Consider the following 23,828-nt stretch of genomic DNA (forward strand, 5'->3'; position numbering starts at 1 on the left):
CCATTCTTCTATTGAGGGGCACCTAGGTTGTTTCCAGGTTCTGGCTATTACAAATAGTGTTGCTATGAACATAGTTGAACAAATACTTTTGTAGTATGATAGGGCATCTCTTGGGTATATTCCCAAGAGTGGAACTGCTGGGTCCTGAGGGAGGTTGACTCCCAGTTTCCTGAGAAACCGCCACACTGATTTCCACAGTGGCTGCACAAGTTTGCATTCCCACCAACAATGGATGAGTGTTAACCTCACTCCACATCCTCTCTAGCATAGGCTATCATTGGTTTTTTTGAGTTTAGCTATTCTGACAGGTGTAAGATGGTATCTCAAAGTGGTTTTGATTTGCATTTCCCTGATCACTAAGGAGGTTGAGCATGACCTTAAGTGTCTTTTGGCCATTCGAAGTTCATCTGTTGTGAATTCTCTGTTCAGTTCAGTACCCCATTTTTAATTGGGTTAATTAGAGTTTTAGTGTCTAGTTTCTTGAGTTCTTTGTATATTTTGGAGATCAGACCTTTGTCTGATGAGGGGTTGGTGAAGATCTTCTCCCAGTCGGAAGGTAGCCTTTTTTGTCTTACTGACAGTGTCCTTTGCTTTACAGAAGCTTCTCAGTTTCAGGAGGTCCCACTTATTCATTGACTCTCTTATTGTCTGTGCTACTGGGGTTCTACCTAGGAAGTGGTCTCCTGTGCCCATGTCTTGTAGACTACTTCCCACTTTCTCTTCTATCTGGTTCAAAGTGGACAGATTAATGTTGATGTCTTTAATCCATTTGGACTTGAGTTTTGTGCATGGTGATAGATATGGATCTACTTTCATTCTTCTACAGGTTGACATCTAGTTATGCCAGCACCATTTGTTAAAGATGCTTTCCTTCTTCCATTGTATACCGTTAGCTCCCTTGTCGAAAATTAGGTGTTCATAGGTTTGTGGGTTAATATCCGGGTCTTCTATTTGATTCCATAGGTCGACTTCTCTGTTCTTATGCCAATACCAAGCTGTTTTCAATACTGTAGCTCTGTAATAGAGTTTGAAGTCAGGGATGGTAATGCCTCCAGAAGTTCCTTTATTGGATAAGATTGTTTTGGCTATCCTGGGTTTTTTGTTTTTCCATATAAACTTGATTATTGTTCTCTCAAGGTCTGTGAAGAAGTTTGATGGGATTTTGATGGGGATTGCTTTGAATCTATAGATTGCTTTTGGTAGAATTGCCATTTTTACTATGTTGATTCTCCCAATCCAAAAGCAGGGGAGGTCTTTCCATTTTCTGGTATCCTCCTCAATTTCTTTCTTCAAAGACTTAAAGTTCTTATCAAATAGGTCTTTCTCTTCCTTGGTTAGAGTAACCCCAAGATATTTTATGCTATTTGTGGCTATCGTGAAAGGTGATGTTTCTCTGATTTCCCTCTCTGCTTCTTTATCCTTTGTGTATAGGAGGGCAACTGATTTTTTGGAGTTGATCTTGTATCCTGCCACATTACTAAAGGTGTTTATCAGCTGTAGGAGTTCTTTGGTAGAGTTTTTGGGATCGCTTATGTGCACTATCATATCGTCTGCAAATAATGAGAGTTTAACTTCATCCTTTCCAATTCGAATTCCCTTGATCCCCTTATGTTGTCTTATTGCTATTGCTAGATCTTCAAGCACTATATTGAAGAGGTATGAAGAGAGTAGACAGCCTTGTCGTGTTCCTGATTTTAGTGGCAAGGCTTTGAGTTTCTCTCCATTCAATTTGATGTTAGCTGTCGGCTTGTTGTATATAGCTTTTATTATATTTAGGTATGATCCTTGTATCCCCAGTCTCTCCAACACCTTTATCATAAATGGGTGTTGAATTTTGTCAAATGCTTTTTCAGCATCCAATGAAATGATCAAATGATTTTTTTCTTTCAGTTTATTTATATGATGGATTACATTGATAGATTTGCGTATGTTGAACCAGCCCTGCATCTCTGGGATGAAGCCTACTTGATCATAATGGATAATTTTTCTAATGTGTTCTTGGATTAGGTTTGCCAGTATTTTATTGAGAATTTTCGAGTCGATGTTCATGAGTGAGATTGGCCTGTAATTCTCTTTTTTGGTTGTGTCTTTGTGTGGTTTTGGTATCAGAGTAACTGTAGTTTCATAAAAGGAGTTCGGCAATGACTCTTCTGTTTCTATATTGTGGAATACATTAAGGAGTATAGGTATTAGCTCGTCCTGGAAGTTTTGGTAGAATTCTGCATTGAAACCATCTGGTCCTGGGCTTTTTTTGGTAGGGAGATTTCTGATAACAGCTTCTAATTCTTCACGACTAACAGGTCTATTTAGATTGTTCACCTGTTCTTGGTTCAACTTTGGTATATGGTACTTATCTAAAAAAACGTCCATTTCTTTTATATTTTCCAACTTTGTGGCATATAAACTTTCTTAGTAAGATCTAATGATTCTCTTAATTTCCTCTATGGCTGTGGTTATGCCCCCTTTTCATTTCTGATCTTATTAATTTGCATGTTCTCTCTCTGCCATTTGATTAGTTTGGATAGGGGTTTGTCGATCTTGTTGATTTTCTCCAAGAACCAACTTTTTGCTTCATTGATTCTTTGGATTGTTTTCTGTGTTTCTATTTTGTTGATTTCAGCCCTCAGTTTGATTATTTCCAGTCTTCTGCTCCTCCTAGGTGAATCAGCTTCTTTTTTTTCTAGAGCTTTCAAGTGTGCTGTTAAGTCTCCAATGTGTGCTTTCTCCGTTTTCTTTAATTGGGCACTTAGTGCTATGAACTTTCCTCTTAGCACTGCTTTCATAGTGTCCCATAGGTTTGAGTATGTTGTGTCTTTATTTTCATTAAATTCAAGGAAGACTTTAATTTCTTTCTTTATTTCTTCCTTGACCCAGGGGTGATTTAGTAGTTGACTGTTCACTTTCCATGAGTTTGTTGACTTCCTGGGGGTAGCATTGTTGTTGAATTGTAACTTTAATCCATGGTGATCAGACAAGACACAGGTGGTTACTAATATTTTTTTGTATCTGTGGAAGTTTGCTTTGTTACCGAGTATGTGGTCAATTTTCAAGAAGGTTCCATGAGCTGCAGAGAAGAAGGTATATTCTTTCCTGTTTGGGTGGAGTGTTCTATAGATGTCTGTTAAGTCCATTTGATTCAATACCTCCAATAATTCTCTTATTTCTCTGTTAGGTTTCTGTCTGATTGATCTGTCCATTGGTGAGAGAGGTTTGTTGAAGTCTCCTACTATTAGTGTGTGTGGTTTGATGACTGCCTTGAGTTCTAGAAGAGTTTCTTTTACGTATGTGGGTGCCTTTATATTAGGGGCATAGATATTCAGGATTGAGACTTCTTCCTGATGAATTGTTCCTGTTATGAGTATGAAATGTCCATCTTCATCTCTTCTGATTGATTTTAGTTTGAAGTCGATTTTGTTAGATATTAGAATGGCCACACCCGGTTGTTTCTTAGGTCCATTTGCTCAGAAAACCTTTTCCCAACCCTTTACTCTGAGTAGGTGTCTGTCTTTGTGGTTGAGGTGTGTTTCTTGTAAACAGCAGAATGTTGGATCCAGTTTTTGTATCCAATCTCTAAGTCTGTGCCTTTTTATAGGTGAATTGAGTCCATTGATATTAAGTGATATTAATGACCAGTGGTTGTTGACTCCGGTCATTTTTTTTTGGGGGGGGGTAGTAGATTGTATGTGCTTTCCTTCTTTGAGTTGTGCTTGTGGAGGGTCGCTAGATGTCTGAGTTATTGTAGGCAGTGTTGGGAATGTTGGATTCCTTGGGTTGTGATTTTCCTTCTAATATTCTCTGTAAGGCTGGATTTGTAGCTACGTATTGTTTAAATTTGTTTTTATCCTGGAATATTTTGTTTTCTCCGTTGATAGTGAACAATAGCTTGGCTGGGTATAGTAGTCTGGGCTTGCATCCATGGTCTCTTAGTTTCTGCAGTACCTCTATTCAGGACCTTCTGACTTTCATGGTTTCCATAGAGAAGTCTGGTGTAAGTCTGATAGGTTTACCTTTATAAGTTACTTGACCTTTTTCCTTTGTAGCTCTTAATATCCTTTCTTTAATCTGAATGCTTTGTGTTTTGATTATTATATGGCGAGCGGATGTTTTCTCTGATCCAGTCTATTCGGTGTTCTGTATGCTTCTTGAACTTTCATAGGAATATCGTTCTTTAGGTTGGAAAAGTTTTCTTCTATAATTTTGTTGAGTATATTTTCTGGACCTTTGATCTGCAATTCTTCTCCTTCTTCTACCCCTATTATTCTTAGATTTGTTTTTTTTTTATTATGTCCCACATTTCCTGAATGTTTTGTGATGAGAATTTGTTGGATTTGCTGTTTTCTTTGATCAGAGTGTTTATTTTTTCTGTGGTGTCTTCATAATCTGAGATTTGTTCTTCTATCTTTTGTATTCTATTGGTTATGCTTGTTCCTGAAGTCTCTGTTTGTTTACCTAGATTTTCCATATCCAGCCGGCCCTCGGTTTGTGTTTTCTTCACTGCCTTCATTTCAGTTTTCAATTCTTGAACTGATTCCATTACCTGTTTGATTGTTTTTTCTTGGTTTCCCAGGGTATCATTTACGAATTTACTCATTTCTTCAAACTTTTTGTTATATTTCTCTTCCATTTCTTTACTCATTTCTTCAATTTTTTGTTATATTTCTCTTCTATTTCTTTAAGTGAGTTATTCATACCCTGTTTAAGAGACTCTATTGCTTTCATAATGACAATGTTTTCCACTTCTTCTGGAATAGGGTGTTCAAGTCCTTCTGTCGTAAGATCGCTGGGATCTGGTGTTTTCATGTTGTTTTTCAGATTGTTGGAAGAATTCTTGCCTTGGCGCCTGCCCATCTCTTCCTTCAGATGCTCTCCAATGGCTCTTCCCTCCTCTGGGTCTTCTGCTACAGGATTAGTGCCCCTTGCTGGCCAGGAATCACTTTGCCTGCAGTCCTACCTTGCTGCAGGCAGGCTATTAAAACAAAGGAACTCCCTCCCGTTTGCACTCACCACCCCGTCCTGGCGGCGGCGCCCACACAGGCTGAGTTGGAGGATTTTTTGCCCCAAAAAAGGGAGAGAGGAAGGGAAGTGGTTCCTGGCTGAAAGCGGGGATGGGGTAGGAGGAGAGAGGGTTTAGCTGGGGGAAGCCAACCCTTCAGAATACCCAGGGAGATAAGGATGGTGGGAAAATTGTGTGTTCCCTTACCGGGCTTGTGTGGCGGGTCAGGAACACACTTACCCCTCCATTGTATCTCTATGCTGTCATTCTTAAGTCTCTTTTAGGCCCTTTTCCAGCAGGGCAGCTTACATCTTTCCTCTCCGGTGGTCTGGGCAGAACTCTGGATTCTGTTTTATATATAATCTGTTAGCCTGTGTTTTTCTTTTATAGGAAAATTGAGTCCACTTATTATATATATATATATATATATATATATATATATATATATATATATATATATATAAAATAAGGGATATTAATGACCAGTGATTGGTAGTTCCTGTTATTTTTGTTGGTGGTGGTGACATTGTGTGTGTGTTTCCCTTCTTTGGGATTTGCTGCTGTGAGATCATATATAGCTTGTGTTTTGTGGGTATAGCTAACTTCTTTGGGTTGGAGTTTTCCTTCTAGTACTTTTTGTAGGGATGGATTTGTGAATAGGTATTGGTTAAATTTGGTTCTATCATGGAATATTGCATTTTGTTTGTCTATGGTGATTGAAAGCTTTCTTGAGCAAGTCATGATGATTTTAAATTCTACATTTTCCAATCCTCTCTTGTCTGAAATGTGTGTGTGTGTGTGTGTGTTTGCATTTACTTATTTATTGTGGGAATGGACTGAGCACATGCATGGAGGTAGACGAGGTGTGGGGAGGGAGGCAACCACGACTTTCCGAATGGTAACATCCAACCTTCACTGCTGCATACAGAAGTGGATTACTTCTGTGTGCTTCCTTTTCCTTCTGCTTAGGCACTCTTCTCTTTCTCATTTTGCTGGGCCAAGGTCAGTGGAGAGATAGTGAAAGGCGCCTGGATTCCTCAACCACAGAGAGCCACCCTGTGTCCCTTGCAAATTGAGATCCAAAGGTCTTGGTTCCAATAGTTATAAATAAACATGAAGTCATTGGTCTGAGCACCCAACTGGACATATCTTAAGGCTTCCTGCTCTGATCTTAAAGTCCCCAAAGCATGAGCGGTTTACAATGTATCGTGTCCTAGGAAGCCATAGTAACACTTACCTCCTGTTGTCCTGCCTTGATGTACCCAGTGCCCCCTGCTAGAAACACCCTTCCCCCTACCCTGTACCTACCTCTGCCACTGAAAACTGCCCCTCCTTTCTATTCCAGTTTTTTCTTTTGTCTTCCCTGATTTCATTTGGATTTAGAGACGAATCCCTTTCCATTCTAGTTTTTGGATCCACTAATTTATTTTTAAAATTGTGTGTGTGTGTGTGTTTGTGTGTGCATGCACGTGTCCGTGCGTGCATACCTGCCTGCCTGTGTTTATGAGTATGTGGAGGTCAGAGGTCAGAGGGAAACCTACAGAAGTCAGTTTTATTCTACCTTGTGATGGGGTCCCAGGGACTGAACTCGGTTCGTCAGACTCGACAGCAGGCTCCTTTACTCACTGAGCCGTCTCACACTTGCTGTGAATTGTATGCTTCCTGAAGGCAGGGAAGTTGTTCCATCTCTTCTCTTCCCGCGGAGCGATTCCGAGATAGCACACTCCCAAGACTCTGGCCATGAGTGGAATGGAATCTGGAAACCAGACAAAGCTCCGTATGCCCAGGGGCATCTTGTGTTGTCAGAGACTCTCCACTAGAGGGTGCCCTTAGCTGATGCCAGAATCAGTTCCCGCCCCTCTCGCCCTCTGGGCTGGGCGGAGTCTCACTGTGGGAGGGGCCTGGTTCACTATGGCTTCCAAAGTGCCACAGCAAATGTTCCTTCAGATGGTAGGACACTCCTACTGGAGGGAGAAATCCTCTCCATCACACAAGTGAAGAAAGCAAGCTAGAATGGAGAGCGGAAAACCCGAAAATGTCATGGTATGGGGCAAGGCTGGAATTGGGAACCAGTCCCTTTCTAGATCCTAGGGTTCATCTTAGAGACCAGAATAATCCATTCCTTCATTCTTTCAACAAAGTTTATTTAGCAGCTACTGTGTGTTCCAAGGGGAGCACATTGGTGAGCTAACCACACACAGTCCCAGCCTCCTCGTGAGCATAATTCTTCATCTCCCAGGCAACCTGGTCCTCTCCGCTCCTGCTCTTTCTTCCCTGAATCTTTTCCTTACCCAGCAGCCTCTCCCCATGGCCATCCGCTGAAAACTCACTCACCCTTTCATCCACCACTCAGGACATGAACAGCCAGTCCTCAAAGGTGGGGTTCAGATTCCGTATCACCTCTGTGCAACTCCCACCTGGGATGAGCCGCATGGAGGTGGGGGTGTCCTGCTCTAAGATCCTCTGCTCTTTGGGTTTTCCTTTGGAAAGGCTTGGGTCCTTGCCTCTCAAAACTGCATCCCAGGACTGGGGAGATGACTCAGTAGTGTGCCATGGAAGCAGCAGAACCAGATCTTCAGAACCTATGTAAAAGTCCGGCGGTCATGTCAGGACAGCCTCCTGTAGCCCAGAACCTGGGAGGCAGACATGGGGGCCTCCAGGAGAAACTGGCTAGATAGAACAATGAGATTGCGAGCTCTGTGTTCAGTGAGAGACCCGGCCTCAAAAAATAAAATGGAAAACAACTGAAGAAGACTCCCAGCATCAGCTTCAGCTCTGCCACAAGACAAATCACACACACACACACACTCGCAATGCACACACACGCACATGCACACACACACACTCACAATGCACACACACATACACACTCGCAATGCACATACACACACATACACACTTGCAGTGTACACACACACATGCACACATGCACGTGCACACAGACACACACACAAGTGAAAAGTGCATTAAGACGCTATCCTCCTGCCTCTTAGTCACTACACCCCCAAGGAATACACAAACCTTGGAACTTAACCCCATGAGAGCTGGATTCTGTGGGTGGGCAGCAGGGGGCCATGAATTCGCTCTTCTACTAGCAGTCTTTGCTGGACACCTCTGGAAGGAGCTGTCTCTCATCTCACCGGAACAAGGCACAGCCTCTTGGTCTTTCTTGGAAGACCCCTGGGGATGTGTACATTGGACATGTGATTGGGACTCAGGGTTCACCTGGGTTGGTGGGCTTATGACAGGCAGCCTGGGCTCCCCCACCCCAGGAGCCCAACAACAGACCTGGCTTCCTGGAGACCAAAACCACAAGCAGAAAGTAGAGGTGTAAGATACTCACAGCAGGCTGGGCCTGTGTGTAGGAGAGAGAGAGAGAGAGAGAGGCAGGCACAGCGGACGCTGAGAACGAGAACAGAAAGGGCAACGCGGGTGAGAGAGGCCATCGGCACGGTTGCCTCCCCGCACCAGGATGGCACTTCCTACAGGCAGGCGTGTGTAGCAGCTGGAGATGGCACCAGACATGTGGCTCTTCGTTGGGATTGCTGGACTGCTGACAGCGGCTCTCTCAGGTAGATCTCTCTGTCACCTCCTGCCACTTATGCTAGAGGACCTGGGTCCTGTGTGCTTGACCTCTTGCTAGCTGTTTCCTTGTGGCCACCTTTGTAGAGCCTTTAAGTTAAGACCATCCTGGTGTGACAACACCTTGGGGCTTGAGATGACACGGGGACCCCTTAAGGGACCAGAATGGGTTGGATGGTGCTCTCATCCTAAAAGGCCTCCTGGGAGTGAGATGAACAAGCTTTGTGCCTGACTAGGGTCCTAGGCCTGGGGAGGGAAACGCACCACCACCCACCCGTAGGCTCAGGAAGTCCCCCCATACGCCTTCTTACCATCTCACAGGAAGGAAGGAACCACTCCTTTGAGAAACAGGACCAACCGACAACAGTAAAGCCTCATGTTAAGCCCCAGGGTAGGGCTCACCAGGACCGGAGGCAGAACCCAGGGAGACCCAGGGAACCCCTAGACTGTCATTCTTGTTATTCTTGGTGACTTCAGTTCATCCTCTTGGATTAATTTGAGACACAAATGATCAGGAAAGCTCTTGAAGTCCCAAGTTACACTCCAAGTGCTGAGGTATTCTGGCCTACTGGGCTAGGGTTCGGGGCAAAGGCCTGGGATCACCAGACACTTGTGGGGTACAGTAGAGGATGGAGGCCGAGTTCCTGGAACAGGCAACAGCCCAGAGACTCAGGAGTCCTGCACATGCTGGAACTTACATCCCGGGGAGGAAGATGGTATAGAAACAGACTTAGGGCCTAAGTAGTCAGGTCTGCCCTACAGCAGGGGAGCCTGGGCAGAGCAGCAGGGATAGCTGGCTGACTTCAGAGGTTGTGCTCACTCAGGGATATCCAAAGGATTGTCTCTTCTCTGCCTGGATCTGTGAGCATGTCCTCTAAGCTTCCTGGTGTCAGATTGGCTTAGGAGAAGTCATTTTACTCTGGAAGTGGGGCTTTCACATCTTGCACAGGAAGGGCCTGGGTCTGGCTGTCCTTTCTTGACCAGCCATTCCCACAGCGCTTACTGTAGGGGCTCAGCTGCTCAGGCTAACTGCAGCTGGTGAGAGGCCTCCTGCCTCTCCCTGTCCATCAGTGCCGCCATCCCTGCCCTTCCTAAGAGGCCCGGTACAGGCTCAGGATGAAGTCCTAATGCGAAAGGACTGCTAATAGCCCAGACTGGGGCATCAAACAAACCAGCTCCTTCTCTTTCCACTGCCTCCCAGGAGGAGTGCGGGCTGGGGCTGAGCCGGGTGGATACAGGAGCCCTTTGTGCTGAGGCTCATAGGTGACTGGTCCTAGGTCTGAGAAGAAGGGTCCAGGGTGATGCCCGTGGGAAGGCAAGACCTCGGCAGCAGGCCGGTCCAGAGAGCCTCCGTCAGTGAGTGCTGCACCTGCCTCCTGCACGGAATCAGTACCCCCGGCTCCCTCCTGTCCCCCGTCCCCGTGTCAATACCCCCCCCAGCTCCCTCCTGTTCCCGTGCTGATGTCAGTTGATTTGCTTATTGTTACCAATAAGCAATTAGTTTTTTTTTTAAAAAAAGCAAAACACTCAAAACACTTTGTTATGTTGTAAGTGGAAAACCCTTATCATTCACTAGTAATTAAAGGGAAATTAAAAATAAATGGGGCAAAAACCAATCTGTGGCAATTGAAATGAGGCCAACCAAGCTCCTGGCGCCTAAGGCCTAGACCCACCTTCCGTCTTAGTTAAAGGGGTGGTGAGGGAGGGCATAAGGACAAACCGGTTAAAAAGCGGTTATTTTCTTCTGGACTTGTCCAGCACTCTGAGCAGGACTCGTCCCCTCTGTGGGCGATGTTCGCTCATCAGTCACTGATGCTCTTTGTCCCACTGAGAAACGTCCTGAGAGCATGAACGCTGCGGGTGTAAGGAAAACGGCACCCCAAGGTGTCCCCATGCCTCTCTCCTGCTGGTGTGAGGGAGGCCGAGACACTGCGCTCAGGGCTTGAATGTCCCTTCCCCTCTGCCTGACCTGGTAGGCCCTGCTGACCGGGCACGGAAATGCTTACAGGGGCGGTGGATCTGTGGGGACCACACGTGCCTGGGGAAAGGACATTAAGAGAAAAGAGGTAGAAAATGGCGAACAGCAAGAATAAAGGGAAGAGAAGATTGTAACCTGATGAGGTTCCGGCGCTCTCTGCTCAGGAGCGGGTCCAAGCCTGAGGGGTCCAAGCCTTGCTTGGTTCTATTCTGAGGGTCAGGGGCTGGCAGTTGCAGGTGCTGGCTTTCCTAAGAGCTGTAGGACTCTCCTCTTCTGCGCCTCACTTAGGCCTGGTGCCTGGCTCCCTACTCAGTCCCACACAGCCTTTTCTGCCTAGCTGGCCCATGGCTTGGATGTTACTGGGTGACCACGGCTTAGAGAGACAGACCCTCTGACTCACGATGATGTTCCCTGTTACCCGGGCCGAGTTCTGTGCCTCAGGGTCCTGGTCATCCAAGGGAAGGAGACTGAGATAGTGAAATAGAAGCCCTGACGAGAGGGAAGACAGGGTTATGAAACTGGTTTTCATCCATTGTTGCTTCCGATTCCCCCAGGGCCTGAGCTCCCATCTTTCCCTGGTCCCCACTTTCCTGGTTAGTGGATAAAGTCTTTTGTGTCCTGAAAAGGCAGTTTGTAATTATTTTAAAATATTAGAACTTTGGGCTGGAGATGCCACTCAGTGGTTGAGTCTAGGGTGTACAAGATGCCCACTTTGACACCCAGCGCCACACATGTAAAAATGGTTTAATTTTTTTAAAGTAATCTGTTTTTCCTTATTTGCAAATATAAATTTTGTTTTATTTATAAGCTTGATCATTTCAAGGGGCCTCTGAACCAATCAGGCTGAAGAGAGCAACTTCTTTAAATAAATAAATGCCCCTTACTAATTAATTCTAGCTAGTTAATTCCCTCAGCTCTGTGCTTTCCAATATGGCAGCCTCTGTTACTTCCATCTGAGATGTATCAGTGCAAATCACAGAACAAACTCTGAAAATGAGTTAAAATTATATATTTATATTTATATAGTGTGCGTATATTAATGCATAACACAGCACACGTGGAGATCAGAAAACAGCTTTCAGGAAGTGATTTTCTCCTCCTAATATGTGGGTCTTGGGAATGGACCTCAGGTTGTAGGCTTGGCTGTAAGCACCTTTACCCATTGAACCGTCTTACCAGCCCATCTATGATATTCTAAACTGAATTTAGGAATTGAGGGGTTCAAATATTCACACACATCCCTCATTGACCTCCAGTCCTTGTAGGTTCTAGGCAAGTGTTCTGTGTGCGCTAAACTCTCAGACCCGTGAATCCCTTCCTCCTCACAGCAGGGAACACACTCTTCCCAAGGAAGGGTGTTTTAGACCTAAGACTCTGACATGAGCAAAGCGATAGTGAGATTCTCCTAATATTTTAATGAGGTTGGCAGATATCATCAAATTCTCTTGAATTTTTACATTAAACTGTGAACTGAAAGCAGCTGCTCCATCATGTGCACGAGTTCCGAGGACCACACGTCCTCAAATATCACAAACACGGGATTCTTACATACCAATGCACAGAATTTGACCCAACTTTCACTTTGTGCTCCTCTAGAAATGCTAGAAGGTTCTACTTGTTTAATCAGGTATGCTATGTAAGGTCTAGCCTCTACTTATTTAATCAGGTATGCTATGTAAGGTCTAGCCTCTACTTCTTTAATCAGGTATGCTATGTAAGGTCTAGCCTCTACTTCTTTAATCAGGTATGTTATGTAAGGTCTAGCCTCATTGGAAGGATGTGCTGGAGGTTGGGGCTTTCTCAAGCAGGGAAAATTTGTCATGTTGGTGGATTCAGTTGAGGTCGGTTCTTTTGTCATTTTACAAAAATAGAAGGTATGATTCTTCTGTGCTGCAAATGGTCACACTGTGTCCTCCTGTCCTTCAACTGGGCAGTCCTCCAACCCACAGTTTCTGGGTACATGGACCACAAACCTAACCTTCTATGTTTGTGTCCTCACCTGGGCGACTAAAATCTGTCACGTGTCCACTCTTTCAATCCACTCCATGTTCCATCTTCCTGCCTGCATTACAGCTCACAGATATATCAGTGACACGGGACAGACTTCCGCATCATCTGGCTTCTCATGCTGTCTGGCCACAGGTGACAACTGATAAGGGACAAGTGGCCATCCCGCATGGTAGTGCTGGCAGATGGTTTAGTTAGCTGTAGATGGTTTCAGAGTGATCTGAGAGGCCCGAGATACATTGCCGATAGTTCCCATGCTCGTGCTGGGCTTGCCAAGGCCCACACCAGCCTCACTTCCTTACAAGAAAGTTCATGAGAGAGCCAGGCTCTGGCTGCTGGATTCTGAGGCTAAAAAAAACCCCAAGTTTTCCCCTGAGACAAAAAGAATAAGTATCCGTTGGTGGAGGTCAGCAAGATGGTTCAGTCAAATCTGGTGACCCAAATTAGATCCCTGGGAAAGAGAAGAGAGAGAGGAGAGAGAGAGAGAGAGAGAGAGAGAGAGAGAGAGAGAGAGAGAGAGAAGAAAGAGAGAAAGAGAAGAAAGAGAGAGATAGAGAGAAGGGAGAGAAAGGAGAGAGATAGAGAGAGAGAAGAGAAAGAGGAGAGAGAGGGAGAGAAAGAGAAAGGGAGAGAGAGAAAGAAAGAAGGAAAGAAAGGAAGGAAGGAAAAGAAAGCAAGGAAGCAAGCAAGCAAGCAAACAAGCAAACAAGAAAGAAAGAAAGAAAGAAAGGGTGATCAGGACTGATCAGAACAGGGCTGGCAGATCTAACAGAAAAAGAAAAGACCAGGTCACCTTGCCCAAGCCTGGACTACAGACCGAAGCCACAAATTTCAGTGCCTGTGCCAGGTCCGAGGCTTGCATTGGGGAGCCCTTGAAGGCTGTGACTCCCAGGTTGCCAGTGTCCTACAGCTCTCCACCCCTTAACCCTTCTTAAAGGACGTTTTAAAGTGGACTCGTGTTTATTCGTAGAAGAGAATCCACGTGGCTCACAGGGGAGGCCGTTGGAAAGCACCTGAACATGCCTTCAGTAAAAAGAAATGTCGTGAAAACAGAAAGATGTTACTAGACACTAGACGCCAGCCATATGCTTTGCTGCTCTCTTTCCTCCAAAGGGAGGGTTGCAGGTGCCAGGGATGTTTACAACTAGTCCCACAGGAGGCCCTGTCCGCCATGACAAGCTGCAAGAGAAACAATTTGGTGATGATAGTGTTGAGGTGGCAGCCAACAAAGCCATTGTGCAAACTTTTGGGTGTGTACTTGCGCTTTGGAAACAATGATCAAAGAAAGGGCAGAGGGGTTGGGCCTATGCCCCTTTGACAAGACTCAGTCTGAGGAAGCTGCTCAGCTGCCTGGAACATTCTGGATATAAGAGTCCCATAACAGGCAGTCCCAGGGCACTCTGAGAAGCTTCTGAATTTCTTTGGTAAGCCTTAAAATAGGAATGACACCCTAACTCATGCCCCATGACTCAACTCTGGTTTGTGTATATATAGAGGCCAGACAGTTCCTCATCAGCCTTGATAAGAAAGCATCTTTGGCTGACCTGGAACTTACAAATTAGATTAGGATAACTGGCCAGCTAGTTCCAGGGATCTGCCTGTCTTTCTCCCCAATGCTGGGACTATAAACACATAACCCACGCTCCGCTTACTTTGCATGAGGCCTGGGGATTGAAATCAGAACCTTATGCAGGCTGAGCTGTCCCCTCCCAATCTACTCTGGGAAACGGATTCCCTATGACCTGGGGAAGATGGGGAGTCTTTGAAGGGGTGAAGTCAGGCTGGATTTTGGGAACCAGCTCTTGACTTAACAAACTCTGCAGGGTAATCTCTGGTAAGTTCCTTCTTTTCTCTGGTGCTGGTTTCCTCCCTGGAAAATGAACATATTGGACACTAAGGATGGATCTAAAAATCCTTGTCCTCTAAGTATAGCCCTGGAGATCACAGGCTGAGAGAGCAGAGATCCAGTAGACACCGAGCCTCAGGATGGACTGTCACATACAGGATGGCTGTAGTGTGTCACAACTCCAGCCTTGTTTTCAATCCCAGCTCTGTAAGACCCCAGGGTTGTTTGTAGGCCTGCAGGCTACAGATAGCAATGCCTGGCATGCTTAGGTGATCAAGCCAGCTTAGATAATATATCCAAAGTTCCTGAGCAAACTAAGTATTCATAATTGTTATATTAGAAATGTGTCACATGAGGCTGAAGGTGATTAAACTTGTACAAGTACAGAGGACTTAGTCATTAAGCTGGTGCCATCGGCACAGTGAGCTCATTTACCCACGAGGCAATTCTCTTTTATAGATGCAGAAATGGAGGCTTAGCAAAATCTATAGCTAGTGAGTGCCAGAATCCGAGCAGCCCAGGGCCTTTTCTCCGTAAGTAAGAGGCCTGATTGGCACTCTATCAAGCTCTGAAGTCCCTTCCCCACATGATACTGTCCTCTTTGGCTTGCTTACCATTGAACCCAGGGTCTGCCTGGAGGAGCTCCCTGGTCCTGGGGTTCCAGAAGGCCTTTAGCAGTACAGGAGACACAGTGTGACTGCTTTACTCGACATGGCTCCCCTTAAGAGAGTTTGCCTGGCAGTGAAGATGAACATCAGAACCAGGCAGAAAAGTGAGGCTCAGGAGGCACCAGGAGCCAAGGGGAAGTTTGCCTGGCAGGAAGTTCCATCTCAGCATATTTATTCTGCATTGAACCTTGTGCTGTATTAAGTAAGATACAAGATACGAAAGTCATCTCATTATGAAGAAGGTCGGGAAATATACCAGCTCAACCTTGCCTAGTGTGGCCACAGATGCCAGCCAATGAACTATAGCCCTCACCCATCGCTAGCATCAACCATTTTCTAAGCCTCAGCTTAGGTGTTTATCATATCCTAACCTCACAATTCTGGGACAGCCACCCCCATTTTAGAAGTAGAGAAACTGAGGCTCAGAAGATCATATAATTTGTCTCAGTGGTGGCTAATGCTAAATTTAAGAAAAAAAAATTGTGTCTAGTACTGGGGAGATGGCTCTGTGGATAAGGTGTTTGCCTTGTAAACATGGAGATTTGCATTTGACTCCCAGAACCCATGTTAGAAAACAAAAACTTGGCATGGTGATATGCAATTGTAATCCCAGTGCAGGGGAGGCAGTGACGTGTAGATCCCTGGGGTTCGCTAGCCAGCCAACCCAGCTAGTGAGAAATGTTAACTGTGACATACTGAGAAAACTATTAGATGTCCTGGGATGCTGCGAGGGCCCCGCAGCTCCTTTGGCAGGGGGCCATGTGGCCCAGGTGTGGGACAGCAGAGGAGGAACAAAGCAAGGCCCGGGTTTCCACCCGCCATTTTGTAGGTTCAGTAGCCCGACAGCCTCCTGCTCGAAACAACTGGCAAATACCAGAAGTCAGAGAAGCTGACACACTGTTGAGTAAGCTGTGGGGCTGGGCCTGGCACCCCCGAGAGTTTGGGGACAGGGTCTTCACCATGGGAAAGCAACATCTTGCTTTCCTCTGCAAGAGACTCCACAAGTCTTCATGATAGGACCATGGTAGAAGACCTAGCCCCCATGTCTTCAGGCCACTCCAGGCCTCCCTCACAATCTTGGCCTGGCTGATGACTCCAGACAGTGCCACCAGATGCCCAAAGGGCCTGTTTGGGACTGAAGGCATGCATGGGCTGTTCAAGAGTGGGGCCAGGCTGGAGAGGAGAAGACACAGAGCTCAGTTAGGAGTCACCTGTCACTGTCTGGGTCCGGGAGAAGTTGCTGTGTCTTCAGAACTGGGGACAAAGGTGAGCAGAGGTCTGCCCCAATTACAGAAGAATGGACTGATACCAAAGAGCCCTCAGTTCCTGACAGACCTGGTCACCAGCTCACCCCCACCAGATACTGCTTCCTCAATGGGGTTAGGAGGAAGGGTTTTCTCTGCAGACACTATGCTTTCGACTAGGGTGTTTACCTCTTCCTGGGGGGGTGCCTGGGGCTGACTGGGGGCCAGGGCAGAGGTAACAGTGCATTGTTGAGCTGTCAGAGACCCAGCTCATCGCTCTATCCTTCTCTGTGTCCTTTCTGGACATGAGAGTTAAGTTCCTTGGAGAAATGTCTTCTATTCAGACGAGACTCTGGACACACAATGATGTCTAAGCGGGAGGAAACCTAGGGTGACCCAAGGAGGAAAGTGAACCCCAGAATGGGAAGTGAGGTGCCCAAGGTCAGGGCGAGAAGGCAACTCTGCAGGCTCCCAGTTCCCACCCCAGGCCTCTTCTCACATTACCTATGAGCCTGGCTCATGCTCAGCTCCCCATCCTCATGCCAGAATAGCTAGGGGACGCTCTGGTCCAACCTGGTCTCACTTGAACACAGGTAACCCTCAGCTTCAACCTGCTGACCAGCTGGGTGAAGAGAGGAACTGTCTTGGGCAGCCCCTCTACCCTGTCCATCTACCAGCTGACTGAGCCCCTAGTTCTGGCTACTTTTTATCTTGTTTTTTTTTTCCCATTCTCTCCCTCCCTCCGTCCCTTCCTACCTTCTCTCTTCCTTACTGTCTTCTTCTATCTTGTAAATTTTATCATAGCCATTTAATCAGAAACTGACTGAGAAGTTTCATGAATAACACAAGACTTCTCACGAAAACTTCATCCAGACTCCCAGCCATTAAGTGCCTCTCATTTGCTCTCATTTAAGTCAGTTTTCTGCTATCTGTTACCATTTTCCTAACGCCCTGAGAGCAGGTTGTGGACGTTCTGTGTCTTTCCCTCTAAATACTCCAATATGTTTTAGTTTTGTTCCTTAGGTTGTATTGCTATTCTGTTTTATTTTTGAGACAGAGTCACAGAATCTTACTATGCTGCCCAGGTAGGGCTCAAGTAATTCTCCTGCCTCAGTTTCCCAAGTAGTTAGATCTACATTCATGTACAATCATGGCCAGCACTAGGATCTTTTTGTCTGTGAGAACTTCATACATGTATACAATGAAATATGATCACAAATACCCTCCATTCCCTCCTCCAACTCTGCTCCCCCCATACTTCTCCCTCCCAACTTTATGCCCCCTTTTATAGCCCAATAAGTCCAATTAGTGCAACTCGTATATGCACGGGAGTGGGGTCCTCCACTGATGCATGGGGAAGCTGCAGCAGCCACATCCTAGAAGAACGATTTCCTCTCTTGTAAAAGCCATCGGCTGCCAGCAGGTCCTCAGCAAGTGTGAGGACCCGGGGCACCTCTCCCATCTGTATGGGCATTTTGGCTGGCTTCATCCTGAGTTTCTGACTACGTCCGCTGTGTCCATAACTACTGTGTATGTAACTGTGCACGTAAACCGAGTTAAGAACCTGTGTCTGTGGCCACAGCTATGTCACGTTCAGAGAGAGCACTGCACAGCACCCTTTCCCATCCTCCAGTTCTTCCATGTTTTTCTCCTTCCTCTTCCAAGATATTCCCTGACCCTTGAGCACCGTGTGTGTGCGTGTGTGTGCGTGTGTGTGTGTGAGATTGTTCCATTTAGGGTTGAACACTTTAGATTTGGGGAGGGGGAAGAAGGCATTCTCTTGCATAATGACAGTGCACTTTCCAAAAGCCAGTAAATGACCACGGACACATTACTGCTCTCCAGACTTTACTCAGACGGTGCCGTCAGTCCAGTAAAATCCAGAAGAAAATTCTGCTTCACGTTCCGTGTGAGGCTCTCGTGTCTATTCTCTCCCACCTAGATGATTTACCAGCTTTTTCTTTCTCTTTCATGACATTGCTCTTCTTGAAGCACACAGAACAGTTGTTTTGTGAAATGTCCCTTATCTGGTTAGTCTGGTGATTGCTCCTGATGGATCGAGTCATGACTTGTTGGGCAGGGATGTCAGAGTCGATATGTATCCACCTCAGGGAGCCCATGGAATGGACTGTCCCATGGTTGTTGACCTAACTGATGACTTTTTGCTGGGTTTCTCTGTTAGAACTGCCTCTTTCTGGAATTAGAGCATACCTTAGCCGTAGATTCTTTGAGAATGTATGCATAAATATTCTGGCTCCCCCTCAAACCTTTGCCCTCTCATTGCAACATGGATGATCCTTGCCCTAATCAGTTACTATAATCATGGTTAGCAGCCTAGGATCTCAGAACGCCGTCATTCCTTCTGTACTTATCATTACTGACTTTACTTTGTTAGCTGCCTCAGTGGGTGAGATCTTGTTGGTGTGGTGCACGGAAGGCTGGTAGGAGTGAAACCAAGGCTGGAACTTGCACTTAGGGGAGCTTCTGATAGCGGCCATCTCTGCCTCAGATGTTGGAGTTTGGCCCAGCAACTAACTCTCTGCCACTGAGGGGAGTTCTCCTTTGGCTTGTTGGGACCTCAGTATTACATGTTGGATACCTTTTTAAGTCATAGAAGTTATGGGGGAAAGCTAAATAAACACATTTGAAAAATTGTATCATTCCAGAAAGTAATGTGCACAGGAAAGGTGATAAGGCTGCCTGGGTTAGAGACCCTGGGAGAGTCCAAGGACATCTGCACAGGGGCCTGGGTGACGCCCACGTCTGTGGATGCTGACAGCAATGAAGAAGTCATTCCAGGAAAAGGGAGCAGCTGCAACCCTGAGGCCCGACGTGAAAGGAGAGATGCCAGGGATGCGAGGGAGAGGAGACGGGGTCAGAGAGGTTAGAAAGGGTCACAGAGCCTGGAGTTTAGAATCGACGGGGGTAGGGGGGGAGCAAGTGGGAAATCAGGGTTTAACATATAAAATAAATGTATACATATGCACCAAAACACTGACAACAAAGGGGTCAGTAAAGAGCCTGCCACCAAGCCTGAGCAGGTCCTCTCCCACTTAGAAGGCGGTAGGAGTTAAAGGCTGGCAATGCTGTGCTGAGACTTTGGTCTTATTGCTGTGTGTGTGTGTGTGTGTGTGTGTGTGCTCGCGCGTGCGCGCATGAGTCCATGTGGCTTTGTGTTCACATGTGCATGTGTGTTCTCGCACCACAGTCTAGGTAGAGAGGTCAGAGAACAACTTGCAGCAATCGGTTCTCTCCTCCCACCATGTGGGTTCTGAGGATCCAGCTCAGGCTGTCAGGCTGGGCAGTAAGCACCCTTACCAGCTGAGCCATCTCAACTGCTTCCGATTTTTTTGGAATGATTGAACAGTTAGAAAGGGTGTGATTTGATTATTATGCAATTCAGTGCCCTTTAATCTCTTATCTTAAACTGTCTTCTGAGCTAAGTCTGCTGTGGGAAAGTTTCACTGACTGGTGGGAGCAGTAGTGGGTAAAACATATGGGGGAGGGTGGGGAGGGGGCTGTGTTGTGAGGGATAGAAGCACAGTTTGCAGTCACCATTGGTAAACGACGGTGCCTTCTAGCTCCTTCAGCCAGACTCCATCTGGTCCAAAGAACCCTTTAATAACAGAGAAACGAGGCTGTGGAAAGGATTGAGTCTTACTGCCCAAGATGGCTACAGTAGCTGGCTTTTTCTGCCTACTCTCACCGCTCCCACCCAACTCTAGTGAACGTTCAGAAACAATGTAAACATTAGTCATCCTGATCTTAAAAAAGTTGTAATGACCACATTAAAAAAGAATGCAAAGAGAACAGAAGTCTCACCTGGCCCCTTCACACAGCCCACTCTGTCCTTGAAGAAGGGACCTTTTCATTCCCAGAAGCATGGAGGACATTTTGGCCCCTCAGCACATAGGCGGGGGTGCAGAGAAGTAGGCCTGAAGCAGGTTTTCAGCAGCTTCTGCGGAGCGGCTGTTTGTAAGGGATTCTGGGGTCTTCAGCCTAAGCTCTAGCCCTTCTGCTGTGAATCTGAGAAAATCCCAGCCCTCTCAGGTAAAATGAGTGTAGCCAGTAGGTCAGCCCCTCAGCTCTGGGCTGTGACAGACCCTGTGACTCCCTATAGGCTTCTGTAGATAGTATTTAGTTACCAGCATCTGTGAGACTGTTTTAGCTCTAGCGATATCAACATAGCCACAAAACTCTGGCTTTAGAAGAACTTGCTGGCTTATAGGCTCTACAGATATCTGGAAATAAAGAAGGTTATGTCCCTCCCTCTTGCTGGTTCTTCTACTCCCTCCTAGAATTCTCTAGAATTATAGGCTCCTCCCACCAAGCTGCTGTTGAATTTCTATTTAGATATGAGTGTAGGGGTGGGTGATTTACTGTCCTGGGGTTGAGTGGCACCAATAAGAGACATCTGTTTTCACACAGCACTGGAGGTTTGAATTAAGTCCAGGGTCACGATATCAGCCGCTGGGTTTCTTGCAGAGGGCTGCGAGGGGGCTTCTGCCCCCATCACCTCACTTCTGCAGTTTTGTGTCCCATGTAGGGTGTTCCTTTGACTTGCAGAAACATCACTCCAGGTCTGGGAATGTAGCTCCGTTGGTAGACTACTTTTCGTGCATGCAATAAGTCTTAGGTTCAATACACAGTGCTGTGTGGACCAGGCGTGGTGGTGGACGCTGTGGTCCTAGCACTTGGGAGGTAGAGGTTGGGCGACTAAGAGTTCAAGGTCATTCTCAGTTACATCGAGTTCAAGGCCAGCTTGGGATACAGGAGACTCTGTCTCAGAAAACAAAACAAAAGGAAAAATACCACTCCAGTCTCTGACTTAATCCTAACATAGCCCTTTCCCTAGGCTACAACTACACCTGTGCTGTTTTTGCGAAGACATCAGTAATCTTAGACTAGGAACTGCCCCACCAACCTCATTTTTATTTGATGAACTCTATAAACACTTCATTTTACTTACTTATTTGTTTATTTATTTATTTAGGTTTTTTTTCAAGACAGGGTTTCTCTGTGTAACACTTGGTTAGCCTGGAACTTTTTGTGGAGGTCAGGCTGGCCTCGAACTCACAGAGATCCACCTACCTGTGCTTCGCAAGTGCTGGGATTAAAGGTGTGCTCCACCATCACATTCTGGGGTAGCTGGAATTAAGATTCCAGTATTTATTTTTGATGGCAAAAATATCACACACATGCACAAACCAAAAAATTAAATAAATAAAAGAACGGATAATTACGGCATTTCTATGCATTAGAATAATACTTACAACCCCCAGCCCAACCCCAGGGTTTCTCTGTGTAACTACCCTTGTTGTCCTTGAACTCACTCTGTAGACCAGGCTAGCCTCGAACTCTACCTGCCTCTGCCTCCCAAGTGCTGGAATTAAAGGTATGTGCCACCACACCTGGCTTGTTATATTCTTTTTGTTAACTTCAAAATAACTAAGTTTCATTATGGCATTTGAAAAATTTTTTACTCATTTTTATATTATGTGTAAGAACATTTGCCTGAATGTATGTATGTGCATGTGTGTGGTGCTCCTTGAGGCCGGAAGAGGGCACCAGGTTTTCCAGAACCGGAGTTATGGATGGTTCTGAGCTGCCACATGAGTGCTGGGAACCAAACCCAAATGCTCTTAAAGAACAGCAAATTTTCTAAACCACGGAGCCATCTCTCTAGCCCCTCATTATGGCACTTAAAAAATAGTTTGTTGTTTCTTGCTTCTCCCCCAGCCCCCTCATGCCTCCATCAGTAGCTTTCTCTCTTCTTGTATGTCATGTGTTTGGCCTCACCCTTTCAATCCCTTGCTCCCCTCTAGCGGTCTTCTCTCTAGTCTCATAGGGTCTTCATCTACCTCACAACTTTGTATTTACATACAACAATATTTATATACAAACATCAAAGGGCAGGCTCTATGTATGAGAGAAAGCGTGTGTGGTCTCTCTTTGACCTGGTCGCCTCACTAAATATAGTCTGTTCTAGTTCTCCTGCTTTTTCTGAAAATTTCATTATTTCATTCTTCTTAATAGCTTAATACATAATTCCATCGTGTATGTGCACTGGGGTGTCATTACCCTCTCAGCCGTTGGTGGGCAGCTAGGCTGCTTCTGTTTCCTGAGAAGAATGTGTAAGTGTCTATGTAATGGGAGAGAGTTCCTTGGGTGTGTTTCTGGGAGTATTGCAGTTCTATTTTGATTTATATATTTTTTGAGGAACCTCCCTACTGATTTTCATGGTGGCCATGCTAGTTTATACCCCACCAGCAGCAAATGAGGGTGGCCCTTTCCACACTTGGCTTGGATTTTTAAAAGTTGGCACGATGCACATATTGTCCATGATGCAATGTGTCGGAAGGAGGCAGGCAAGCCACTGGAACCGCTTACATTCACACCTCAGCAGTAAAATACAGGATTCCTCACACCTCAGAGATAAAGAGAGACTGCAAATGGCTCCCTAGGTCAGGTCTCACATCAACAGTTACGGAAACAATTTCTAGAGCCTCAGATTTGCAGTATGGGTGTGTAAGAATGTCCCAGGATGGTTACTAAGGCAGGCCCTGGGTGACTATGCTCTCTTTTACTGTCTGACATCAGGTTAGGTTGACAAAACCTCCTGAGGGTCAAAAATAGAAAGTAAGGGATTTGAGCCCATCTCAGCTGCCTCTTTAGACCTTCTCAAGCTGTGAAGCTGACTTCTCTCTCCCAAGGACTCCAGAGTTCAAAAACTAAATCATAGTTATGTCTGCTATTCTGTACATCTAATTCCAGCCCTCCGGAGGTAGAGGCGGGCAGACTGCAAAGCCGAAGGCTCTATAGAATGAGTTCCAGATAGCCAGAGCTACCCAGAGAAACCCTGTCTAGAAAAACTGAAACCAAAACCAACCAACCAAACAAACCAAAACAAAACAACAAAATCTAAAGAATATACCAGAAGAGGTAGCTGGGGGTGAGCAGGTAAGTGACCATCTAACTGGGGCAGACCATCATCCCAAACAATGGGTAGTGATGTCCAGAGCCTGGCATGGCTGCTTTTCAGAAGTTCCCAAGTAGACCTTACACTTTGGCCTTGACAAACATTCCATCGAGTCACTGTCAGCCCTGTGTTGAAGACTTACGGACTTTGTATGAAAGAGCCGTATTGACCAATGACATTCAGAGGTCGAAAAGACAACATTGCACTCTCAGCACTAAAGCCGAGATTTGAATATTTTTGCCAGGATGCCTATGGGTTCCCTGTTGTGCCATCTCACCAATGAAGAAAGGGAGGTGTGAGTGTGGATGGGGGTGGAGGGCAGTAGGAGTGGCAGGCTACTGTTCTACACAACAACATCTTACTCACCCTCTGAAACGGTACATGTTAGCTAGCGTAGGTCGTTAGGCAGAGATCCGGACTTCTGTTTTATTACGTCCTCGTTCTCGAGAGCATCTACCTGTCTTTAAGGTATCATTCTTTCTCATCTTTATTTCTCTCAAAGCACTTTGTTTAAAACGCCAAAACGTACTC

The 23,828-nt window shown here is 45.9% G+C and overlaps 1 protein-coding gene across 7 annotated transcripts in view; it reads left to right on the top strand.

Moving 5' to 3' along the window:
* Positions 1-8,364: 8,364 nt before the first annotated feature.
* The window catches only part of Cd6 (CD6 molecule), a 39,937-nt gene continuing 24,473 nt past the window's right edge, over positions 8,365-23,828 (top strand). For all 7 annotated transcript variants that reach the window (XM_048458218.3, XM_048458220.3, XM_048458219.3 and 4 more), the window contains exon 1: positions 8,365-8,565. In XM_048458218.3, the coding sequence (XP_048314175.3) occupies positions 8,505-8,565 (61 nt within the window). In that variant the 5' untranslated portion in view covers positions 8,365-8,504. The remainder of the gene's footprint in view (positions 8,566-23,828) is intronic.

Source organism: Myodes glareolus, chromosome 7, assembly GCF_982192425.1.
Source record: "Myodes glareolus chromosome 7, mMyoGla1.1, whole genome shotgun sequence".
Classification (NCBI taxonomy): Eukaryota; Metazoa; Chordata; class Mammalia; order Rodentia; family Cricetidae; genus Myodes; species Myodes glareolus.